This window comes from Colossoma macropomum, unplaced genomic scaffold, assembly GCF_904425465.1.
Source record: "Colossoma macropomum unplaced genomic scaffold, Colossoma_macropomum, whole genome shotgun sequence".
Taxonomy (NCBI): domain Eukaryota; kingdom Metazoa; phylum Chordata; class Actinopteri; order Characiformes; family Serrasalmidae; genus Colossoma; species Colossoma macropomum.
The window spans coordinates 8,123,037-8,135,536 of NW_023494808.1; the positions used below are offsets into that span (position 1 = coordinate 8,123,037).

Consider the following 12,500-nt stretch of genomic DNA (forward strand, 5'->3'; position numbering starts at 1 on the left):
TCGCTTCTCATTCACCAGCTTCTTATTTGAATTATCCCGTTCTATCTTAAATGGTGCAGCAGTTACATTCTAGTGCCTCAGGCACCATTTAAGGTGGAACGGGAAAATCAAACAAGAAGCTGGAGAATGAGAAGCGACTTCAACCTCATGAAAAGTCGAATGTTGAGAGACATTTTACAAGAAACTATTCCGTTTTTGTTTCCTGCCGGAGATGCGAGAAAAGCGGCTATAGCTATGCTAAAGTTTAAAGCAGAATATTGTATTTTAGCCTATACTAGTACATCAGCACATACTGAGACATATTTACAGTCAAGATGGTAAAATGGACATAAAGTGTGATCCCAAGGTGCTTTGATTTTTGTCGAAAGGACAAAATGGCTCTTTTTAATATTTGGGTTGCGACCCCTGGGATACACCATCGTGAATGGACAAAACGATGTATATGCAAATGCTCAGAGCAATTTATATGACATGTCTATGGACAATTTCCAACAAATCTGTTTCATTCAAAACAACATGCTGCACGTCTGAGTACTGAGCATAATTACTAACGTGATTTACAAATAGCCATTTGGGATTCAGCCACGTGCGCTGGACAAATAATACACAGTTTAGGTGCAGAAGCTAGGATTTCATAACTTTGCATAGCACACTGTACGAAAACAGGGAACCATTTGAGATTCAGCCACTGACAAACTGAGCTACAGCAGCTTTGCTAACTTGTGCCACACTATGTACTAAAACTAAAAGCAGGCTGTGATGCCTGTGTGGTGTCCAAGAGAAGGGCTTGGCTCGCCGTCCCCTACCCACTCGCAGTTCTCTTTTCCCCGCCATCCTCGCAGGGCTTCATCCTCGCTTCAGGGTTCAGGCTCTACCTTCCTGCTGGCTCTCGCGGTCATCATCCAAGCCCGGGAATGGTGGCATGCCACAAATGGCAAGGCAATCATTCTTAGCTCATATCATGCAGGTTTCTCCTGTAAAACATCCGGAGGATTTGACCCTTTCTCACTCAAGAGGCCACCCAGTTCAGTGCTAGTTCAGGCTCGTCATCTGAAGGTTTGACTACTTCAACTCGCTCTTGGCTGGTCTTCCTATGTGACCATCAAGCCACTGCAACTCATCCAGAATGCAGCAGCACGGCTCGTCTTCAATCTCCCTAAGTTCAGTCACGTCACTCCACTGCTGCGCTCCCTTCACTGGCTTCCTGTAGCTGCACCCATCAGATTTAAAACTCTGGTGCCTACAAAGCCAAAAACGGACCAGCCCCTCCCGACTTGATGGCAAAGGTCAAAACTCAAACTGTACCTCGAGCCCTTCGAGCTTCGAGTACAGCTCGGCTTGACCCGCCATCCTTAAAGATGAGTGGAAGACAAGCATCAAGACTTTTCTCTGTACTGGCACCCAGGTGGTGGAACGAACTCCCACTGGCTGTCCAAACAGCAGAGTCTCTCACTGTCTTCAAACACAGACTGAAGATGCATCCCTTTATACAGCACTTAAGTGAGCACTGAGTTAAGTATTCATTGTAATGTATTGTACTGTACTTATTGAAATGTTTTGTATTGCGCCGTGTTTAACTCTGTTTCTTTTCTCTAGGTACCAACATCGGCTTTTGTTTCTAGCAGTATCTGAGCTCAGGACGAGCTTTACTCTAATCTATTTACACCTAACAAAGATTCCTTCTCCGAGTAGACAAAGCACTTTTTGTAAGTGGCTCTGGATAAGAGTGTCTGCTAAATGCTGTAAATATAAATGTAAATGCAATGCCCGCATTCTCCAGCGTGGCCTCTTCCACACACTTAGCATTATGGGGCCAGTCATGGAGGTTGGAGAACCAGCCTTGTGACCGGAAGGTCGCCTGTTCGATCCCCTGAGCTGACAGTACGTGACTGAAGTGCCCTTGATCAAGGCACCTAACCCCCAGGGCTCCCAGGGCGCTGCGGATAGGGCTGTCCACCGCTCCGGTCAAGTGTGCTCACTGCCCCCTAGTGTGCGTGCGTTCACTAATGTGTATGTGGTGTTACACTGCACAGATGGGGTAAATGCGGAGGTGAAATTTCTCCCGTTGTGGGACTAATAAGGGTCACTTAATCGAATTAATCTTAATCTTACTCAATTTCTGACACGTCAAAAAAAACCATCAGATCACCCGACTGCTCAGTCAGAGCTCATTTGGGCAGTTAAGTGGGCATCACTACTCTCCTCACACTGCACAGCAAATGATGAAGCCGAAATTTAGAAATGACCTTAAAACAGGCTTAAAATCTGCAGAGTATGCCTGATGTATCAGACACACACCCTAGAATCATGCCGAGTGACGGGGGGAGAGTAATGTCCAGTTTGGGGCAAACATCTGCCCATTCTGACTGTGCCTCAACAGTGACAATACTTTGACTCAGGTCTGAGTTCTAGTTGCTATACACGCCTCTGTAACAAAAGCTCCTCGGTCGTTTTTATATTGTAGCCTCAAATTAAAGGTTGTAGGAATTGAATAGCCTTCTTAAGTGCTGTCACCATAGAAGAGCTTTGAAGTGAGTAAATCAGTAATGGTTTAAAGATGTTGCCCTCTGGCAGCGGTTTCTGCTGCGTGGGTGACCTGGTGTGGAATGCGCAAACACACCCTGCTGAAGCCCGACACTGTTTTTAATCAGCGAGGGGAGAGCATGTGACGGGGTGATGGAAGGAAAGAGTGCAAACTGTAATGAGAAAAGCCCTGATAAGGGCAAAATACATAAACAGAAATACTGAAATGTTTCATTGTTCGATATTAGAAATACAGCAGTCCATCTTGTAGTGAAGCGTTTATGGGAACTTTACTGGAAGACCTTGATGTGAATGCGAGATTTAATTCCAAGTCATTTTTGGAGTATTTCTATTGTTCTATTTATCCATTTAGTCACACAGTAAGCCTCTTTCATGTCAATCAATCAATCAATCAATCAAGCAATCAGTCGAGGGTGATTCTTCTATTTTTGCTAATTTGTCACATTTAGGTGTTTCAGATCATCCAACTAATTTTAATGTAAGATTAGGACAACATGAGTAAACCCAAAATGCAGCTTTGTTTCTGATAACTTGCGATGTGTCTTCTGCATCGCTGTGGAGACATTTTGACCCACACTTCTTTGCAGAATTTGTTTTAATTCAGCTGCTTTGGGGGGTTTTCGAGCATGAACTGACCATTTAAGGTCTTGCCACAGCATCTCAATGGGATTCCAGTCAGGACTTTGACTCAGCCTCTCCAAAACCTTAATTTTGTTTCTTTAGAGCCGTTCAGTGGTGGACTTGCTTGTGTGCTTCAGATCATTGTCCTGCTGCATAACTCAACTACGCCTGAGCTTTAGGTCACAAACTGACGGGCAGACATTCTCCTTCAGGATTTTAGTACAGAGAAGCAGAATTCATGCGTTCATTAATTATGACAAGTCGTCCAGGTCCTGTAGAAGCAAAGCAGCCCCAGAGCGTCTCACTACCACCATGTTTGACAGTTGGTACGATGTTCTTATGGTGGTATGCGATGTTAGCTTTATGCCATATATGATATATATAATATTATATAACATATATAATGGGACGCGTCTTCCAAAAAGTTCCACTCTTGATTCATCAGTCCAGAAATGGGGGTCTTGGTGGTCATCTAAATGATTTTTGGCAAAGGCGAGACGAGCCTTTGTGTTCTTTTTGGTCAGCAGTGGTTTCCACCTTGCAACTCTCCCACGGATGCCATTTTTGCCCAGTGTCTTTCTTAGTGTGGAATCGTGTACATCGACTTTAACTGAGGCAAGTGAGACCTGAAGTTCTTTAGATGTTCATCTGGGTTCTTTTGTGACCTCCTGGATGAAGCATGGTAAGACTGATGGGCTTGGGACTTGGACTCATTCAGAGCATGCATTGGTTGGAATTTTTGAGTGGACACTGGTTAGATTCATCCAGAGCTGGCACTGGCTGGCTCCATTCAAAGCAGACTTTGGTTGGATTCACTCCAAGAAAGTCTCAATAAATAGAACATTTGTGTTTGTAAGTAGAAGAGGAGATATTTTAATACGATTTGAATCTAATGGAGTTAACTTTGTTCACACAGTTTTGTTTGGTAGAAAGAAAATCCTTCTGTTATATTTTTCAGTAGTTCGTAGTGGAAGGAGATAAAAATGAATTAAGGCCTGGTGTTGAAGGTGATTTGATTTTTTAGGTTTTGCCTCGATTCTGCCTCACTTTCATTTGGACTCAGTCTTGACTCTGTCTCGACTGGTCATGGTCTTGAACTTGTATTGCACTCTACAGAGGTGGTCCTGAGTACAGCCCTAGTACATAGCCTGTGCTTTATGTGTGCTGTGTATACGTTCATTTGAAAAAGTATTTAAATATTCCAGTGGAGTTAATCAGATATTCAAAAAAGCATGGGCAGTTTGGAATATAAAAATGAAATATTGAAATATTGTGCCCCTTTTATTGTGCCTTACTTTCCTATTTTGTCATGGAAACTTTTCACGAGTGATGTGGATTTTCTTGCTGAGTGAGCTGAGTTTACACCTTCCAGTTGGAGTGAGATATGACTGAATCAGATATGACTGAGTGCTCTTCAACCCCAGGGGACGAAAAAGAAAAAACTGAAATGACACCGAGAGGAAAAGACGGCAGTAATGTACCGAGCTGAAAACACTAAACGTAAAAAGCAGCACCACTTTTCACACGGTGTAAAAATATGAACTGAAAAATACAGCCACACAGCTGAGATATGAGGTTATAAGGTCCAAAACTTTCCACCAGTCAGACTGATACACTAACACCACAGACCCTGCTCCCCCACCCCCACCCCCACCCCGTCTCTGTGGAAACTGCAGTCTCCAGGTACATTTCCTGTTTCCAGTGACCCCTGACCCCATGCCACGCGACCTCTCCGAACACACACAGTCTGCTCTTCCTGACACGCACACACACACACACACACACACACACACACACACACACACACGCACACCTACGCCCTCATCCTGACGCAAACACACACACTGAACCACAGCAGGGTGGAGGGCCATCAAAGAAACTTCCTCTAAAGAAAATAACATAAATCACACTATACACACACACACACACACACACACACACATACACACACACACACACACACACACACACACAGACACACACACACACGCACACACACACACACACACCCACACACACACACTACATACACACACACACTACATACACACACACACACACACACACCCATCACTGAGGGACTGTGTGTGTGTCCTGTGTCTTGGCTGAGTGTTTGTTGTGTTTAAATGTTTTTTTATTGGCTTTACGTTTTAGTTGCAGCTGTAGTTTAGTGTCAGAAGGGACAGGAGTGTGTAAAGACTGAGTTTACCATGGAAATCACCATCATATAACAGAGTAAATAGGTGCAGCGTAACAAAGGTAATGATGTAGTATAATGAAGGTAATGGGTGTAGAATAACCACTGAAATGGGAGTAACATAACAATAGATAAGGGTTGCAACTTAACCATGGAAATTAGTGTAATGTAACCATTGAAATGGGTGTAATGTTACCATAGAAACGGGTGTAGTGTAACCATCAAAGTGGGTGTAGTGTAACCATGGAAACAGATGTAATGTAACCATGGAAATGGGTATAGCGTAACCATGGAAACGGATGTAATGTGACCACGGAAATGGGTGGAGTGTAATCATGGACACAGATGTAGTGTAACCACAGAAATAAATGTAGTGTAACCATGGAAATGGGTGTAGTGCAACCATGGAAACAGATGTAGGGTAACAACTGAAATAGGTGTTGTGTAACCATGGAAATAAATGAAGTGTAACCATTGAAATAGATGTAGTGTAACTATGGAAATAAATGTAGTGTAACCATGGAAATGGGTGTAGCATAACCATTGAAACGGATGTAGCGTAACCAATGAAATGGGTGTGATGGAACCATGGAAACAGATGTAATAACCACAGAAATGGGTGTAGCGTAATGATGGAAACAGATGTGGTGTAACCACAGAAATGGGTGTAATGTAACCATGGAAACGTATACTACGTCTACTGTCCTATTTTTGGATTTCCACCCAAACCCCAACCTTGAAACTCCAAAAGAACTGGGGACCAAAACTGGACTAAGGCTAAGTTCACATTACAAGCTTCATTGCTCGATGATTCACATTCGAGTGTGTAAGTCATTAATGTGAGTGAACCTGTGTCCTGAAATAACCTGCGTGTGCACATCATAATCAACAACGAACTAACCAGCAGAACAGGCCTTCATCCTGACGATAATCTGCTCTGATCTGCTCTCAGCTGTTCATGATTAGAGCGAAGCCAAGGTGAAAAAGGGTCAGATGCTTTCACACCGTTTACTGGCACTAACTTCAGGCTCAGCGCTGCTGCCACGTTAACCCTGAATGATGGAGCATGTGCAGCAACAAACTCATGCATTCTGATCTCAGTGTTCTCAAGGTCGCATGGACTGTTGGAGATTTGTATCTGATCGAGGAGCACAGGTGAAAGGCTAATTCACATTACAAGCCTCATTGCTCAAATCTGACTTTTTGCTGAGATCTGATCTCTCTGACACGATGGTTCACACCCGTTTAGGTAAGTGATTCAAATCTGTCATTAATGTGACGAACCGGCGTCCTGAAATGACCCTCATGAGCTCATCCTACTCAGTAACGTCATGTGAATGAATCACGAGCATCATCAGCACAAACTAATGAGCAGAACGAGCTTCGCTGTGAAGATCATTAACACTGATCAGCTCTCAGCTTCATTATTAGAACGAGACGAAGGAGAAAAAGGTGAGAGGAGCTGCTTTTCCACCGTTTACAGGCTTTAGCTTCTGTTCAGCGCTGCTGCCATGGTAACGCTGAATGATGGTGCAGTGGAAAAAAAGCACATGAATTCCGATATGAGCGTCACATTAAGGTCACATGGCCACGAATCGGAAATGTATCCAACATAGGACCACATATGAAAGTGACTCAGGTCGGATTTGAAAAAATCAGATTTGTGTCCACACAGCTCTGAAAACATCAGATCTGAGTCACATTAAGGCAAAAAATCAGATTTGTGCCACTTCAGCCTGATAATATGAGCATGGCCAAAGGATCTCAGGTCGGATTTCAAAAGATCAGATTTGTGTCCACACAGCTCTGAAAAATCAGATCTGAGTCACATTAAGGCAAAAAATCAGATTTGTGCCACTTCAGCCTGGTAATATGAACACTGCCTAATAGTGGGGGGTGCCGGTCCCTCTCAACCTCAGTGCAAATCTATGCCTGTATGTGTGTTACCTGTGTATAGAGCTGTTCTGGACTGAGGGAGTTGATCCAACGTGTGTATCGCTCTGTGGAACCCTCTGGAACACGACGCACCTGACAACCAACAATCTGACACACAAAGACACACACATACACACACACACACACACACACACACATACACACACACACACACAGCAAGAATATTATTTGCTGCATTTAACATCTAAAGAAAAAAATGAAACATATTAAATATTCCAGAATCTTTGTACATTTGATTTTCTCAATATGTTCATTTCAGCAAATAAACAGTAATTATGAATTCAAATGTGCAGGAGTGTGTTCTCTGTAGAGGACGTGCTTATGTTCAATTAGAAAAATCAATACAACATGTCATTTGACCATAGATGGTCACCTTACACTATATTTTACAATGAAATAAAGGTTCTGTTTAGGTACATTTCTCATTCATCAAGGTACAAACAATGCAAATGTTCCCTCAAAGCTCCAACAGTGGTTTTAAGGTCTGATTGTGAACCTTAAATAAGTGTTTCCAGGTGAAAAGTTCGTATTTGTACCTTTTCATAACCGAATGTTTTAAAACAGAACAGTAAAATAAAAGCCTGGAGACGAGACGGGGTGTGTGGAGTCAGTACAGCTTAGAACATATCATTTCAGTGGATTATGGTTCAGTTATGTTCCCTGACTAAAGGTACTGAGATGGACCCTTGAGGGTCCCACCCCAGAGACAAGAGGGGTACCGCCCCAGTGACAGTTTAGTACCTATATTTCTGAGAGTGTTGGGCCTGATGTACTGAGCTTTTATGCCAATTTTCTCCCCTGTATCTTGCTTCACGCTGATGCTACATCATTATAGTGGGAATGACCCTTGTGGTCACACATACATTTGGCCCACAATGTCATTAATACAAAGCACCACTTCTATAAAGCACCAAAAGCCATTGGTGCAAACAGCACCCCCTTGTGGAGAAACGTCAACCTGCTAAACGTGAGTGAACGAGTGAGTTACACGCCATGAAGTGCTTCACATCTAAAAACTGGACATACAGACAAACAAAAGTAACAACAAGTGAAACTTTATCTATTGAGCCACAACTAAGAGTTTCTGTCTTTTGCTCCAGTCCAGCTGTTCCAGAAAACAGCTCCTAAAAACGAGCTCAAGCTGTCTTTTATATTTCCAAGCACACAAACAGTCCCTCTCATTTCCTCTCCGTCGTCCTCGGCAACAGCAGACGTTTCTGTGGTAACAGCTATTGCCAGCCAGCTGACCTCTGAGTGTGCCAGGCAGTTACTCATAACATGCTCTGACCACTACATCCCACTGCAGCAAACGTGTACTTATCTTCTTTCCAGCCTGACGCCAGACAGTCCAGCAGTGGCCACTGACCTAGAGATCAAAGGTCAAACCAACAAACCGCTACCCTTCACCCTCTTTCCTCTTCCATCATCTCTCCGTTAGTAAACATCACTGATCCTGGACCACTTTACTATAATAATAGTGAGAATCGATTCACCAAACCATGCAGCTTTCACACTAAAGCCTTTCTGAGGCCTCATATACAGAGTGGTGCTAGACAGTTTATGGATGTGTGTGTCAATCATCTGCATCTCGCTTGTAATTGGTAGATTCATGTATCTGTCTATGTTTTGCGTGAAACTGACCAATGGACACCCAGGAAATCGCTAAGGACTGACCCATCACATTTAAAACACTTCATTTTTGGTTCACTCACCTCAGAAACAGCATTGATGAGAACATTTATCTACTATTCTATTCATACATTCCACTAATTTTGTGAACCTAAGACTTAAACCCATTTTAACCTTTTGAACTCCTTGGGACCACCGGTGGTTCCAAAACGCTCTTCGTCATATCCTTCATAACTTTCATATTTCATAAGCTGCATTCTAAAGGTGGGGGTCGTATGAGAGCTGTAACTGTCTTCTTTCCAGTCAAATAGATGGGTGATGTAATTTTAAACACTTATAATAAAAGAAGTTGAACTCAACATTTGTTTTTCTACTGAAAGTCGACCCATTTTTCCTCAAATCTGGGCTATAAACTATAAACAGATGGCGTCTCTTCAGTGATCTGCTCTGGAAAAATTATTTTTGTAAAATAACACAAAGAGCGTCTAAGATTTTTGGCTTTCAGCAGTAAATTGTAAGCATATAGCAATATGTGTGATCATAAAACACATGTTCTGTTCATTTGAGGGGAGCTTTTACAAAAAATACATAAAAATAAAATAAAAATTTACATTTATTTCATGCAGTTACTGAATAATTTGCCTTACGATTCGGTCACGTTAATTCAGATGGAAAAACCAAAATATACCCAAAACAAGTCATCCATATGAGTAAAGCTATATTTTCATAATCGATATTAAGAATTCCTAAACCTGGATTACATTTTTTTGGCTTTTGGGCCCAATTATCTCTTTACACTGTGCTCCAGGTCAAAAGGACCTCGTTCCAGTGAGAGCTGAGACTGTTCTGAACATTTTGATATATAATATGTGGGTATCATGTCGTGTCCAAGTGCCTTTAAAGGCAAATTTAAGAATATATGCAAAAATTAGGAAAATGCCCTCAGACCCCAGAGAGTTGAAGGTCTTTGCTGGCCAAAGTACAGTAACTCAACTGAAGTCAGCAATGACTTCAACCTAATGCTTCCTGTAACCGTTGAACAGTCCTGAAACATCTGCTTGGAGGAATTTTGACCCATAATGACAAAAAACAGGCACAAATGTAAAGGATGCTTTTCCCTTTTTTGCAAAACATCTTCAAATCACAATAAAACATCTTCTCTTCTACTTATGAACACAAATATGGTATAAAAATGAAAGAATCAGCACTTCCCACACAATTTCTCTCCTACGAGTCAGATATGATTCATGTACTATGTAAGAAGGGGTGTTTTTAGCAGAGGGGAACTCTTGGGGTCTTCTAGGCTTTCAGAGAAGGCCTAATGATTCCTGGGAACTAAAAAAAAAAAAAAACAGCACTGCTTTTGTTACATTCAAGGCCTGGAGGAGTTAAATTCTTCCAACGTCCAGCACAAAATTGGCAAATCAAGAATTGTTTTTGTCCATGGTAGCTAAGTGAGCACTCCTATTGGTCAACCAGTGCACCATACAGCTCACAGCAGCACTATACCAGGGCTCTGTACTGAGACACAGTACGTGTATATATATACATATATATATATATATATATATATATATAAACGTGATCCACACCGTACAGATAACCAAGGCTTCAGACTATTGGCATCCGAGCCTTGACTGTAGCTCTTCTCGTTGTCCAGGCATGAACAAAGAGCACTGCCTTCACAATAAGAGTCCTTACAGAATAAACCCCATCAATAAATGCTGTAGAACAACTAGAACAACTACACATATAATAGCCACGGGTCGCCAAATCAAGCTGCCAAAAACGGTTCTTGGGAATGATGCCATAGAAAAAGCACATTTTTGGGCCCAATCCCATTTCACCCCTCGCCCCTACAACTTAGCCCTACCCCTCCGTTTTGCACGTTCATGTCTAGGGGTAGGGTGTCCTGATTGTTGTTGGTGAAGTGTTGGGGCTACATAACCCCCCAAACGGAGGTTTTTCAGAGACACTCCAAACAGAGAGTTACGAGAAAAAAGAAAAACCAGCAAGATGGCTGAACAAGAGACCAAAGAAACCCACAAGTGTGAGAATTTTCTCTGTTAAAAATGATGAAAAACACTGTATTATCTTAGTTTAATGTCATTTCAATGTATTACGGTCCTTAAATTTCCCATTACACCTCAAATGGAGATGTTACATTATGGTGCAGAATTGCTGCACCATTTAAGGTGGAACGGGAAAATTTGAACAAGAGTCTGACGAATAGCTTTATATCACCAAAGAACTAAGGGTGCCCCCCCCTTTAATGCTTTAAAGTCATATGATGTCCTAAATGTAACTAAAGCCCAGCAGTGAGGAGCTGAACTTTACCCTCCTCTGCTGTCACTGCAGACTGGCAGGGTCGCCTACAGAGCAGCGCTAGTAGCTGTTAATGAAGTGATGCTCTTTTTATTTGAGGGTCCCATTTCAGAGAGGAAGATTTGGGCCTTGGTTTCCTAAATGGGCTAGCTCCATCTTTCTGACCTATTACAACCATACATTCCTTCGCGGTCACTGAGGTCTGCTGACCAGTTCCTGTTCACTGTCCCTATATCAAGGTTGCAGCAGAGGGAAGATTGTGCCGTTCCAGTTATAGACCCCCAAACTCTGGAGTTGGTTGCCTGTGCATGTTAGGCTGGTCGCTACACTGCCTGTTTTTAAGTCCCGTCTCAAAACACATTTTTACTCTTTGGCTTTTGATTCAGTATGAGAGCTGCTTGTCTTTTGTGTTGTTGTTACATTGTTATTACATGTATTTTATTGTCTTTAAACTAAATTCTGTGTTTTATTGCCTGTTTTACAGGTTTCTGTTGTTTGTAAGTGTTCTCGACAATAAATCTGACATTCACATTGGCATTAAAGTACATTTCAATTGACAATTCTTTTAAAAAATCCAGGTTGAAACGACTAAGCTGAAAGGTTCTTTATGGAACCTGTGTAATCAATCTCTGGCATCACTCCAAAAAGCCCTGTTTTCAGCACCTTTATTTTTTAAGAAAGTGCACCAGTAGGTGACTCACTATCCACTTAACGCTGTCTCCTTCTCACTGAGGGCTCATTTGCATTTTGCATTCCTTCTCTGACTGGCAGTGAATGGCTGAACAGCACACACACTGTCAGACTCACACTCAGCAGTAAGCTCTCTAATTCCTTTAGCAGCCGCCACAAAACCTCCAAAACTATTAATAACAAACCTCCAAAATCCCCCCACATTCCACACCAGGGTTTTTCCAAACTGTTCCACTGACAGGGCAGGAATATGGACAGAGGGGGCTTCCACTTCATATATACATACACAGTTCTGTGCAAAATTCAGAGACCACCTTTTCATCGTTTGCAGTCAAAACGGAACAGAAATTTACACAGAAGCCTAAATATTACTTAGTATAATAGCAATTATCACTTTTCACCTTCATTATAGATTTTTAGGAGACTCACTTTCCGTTTTTTCTCAGAATTCTGCTGGGAAATTTTCCCACCCCTCTACAGTTCAGTCTTGGAAGTTGGTTGTGTTTTTCTGCTTTTCACCATAGAAAGAAATCCCAAA

General features: G+C 42.1%; 1 protein-coding gene across 2 annotated transcripts in view; it reads right to left on the bottom strand.

The window, feature by feature from the left end:
* b3gntl1 (UDP-GlcNAc:betaGal beta-1,3-N-acetylglucosaminyltransferase-like 1) overlaps positions 1-12,500 on the bottom strand; it is a 38,467-nt gene that overhangs the window by 11,401 nt on the left and 14,566 nt on the right. For both annotated transcript variants that reach the window (XM_036557089.1, XM_036557088.1), the window contains one exon: positions 7,310-7,405. In XM_036557089.1, coding sequence (XP_036412982.1) covers positions 7,310-7,405 — 96 coding nt within the window. The remainder of the gene's footprint in view (positions 1-7,309; positions 7,406-12,500) is intronic.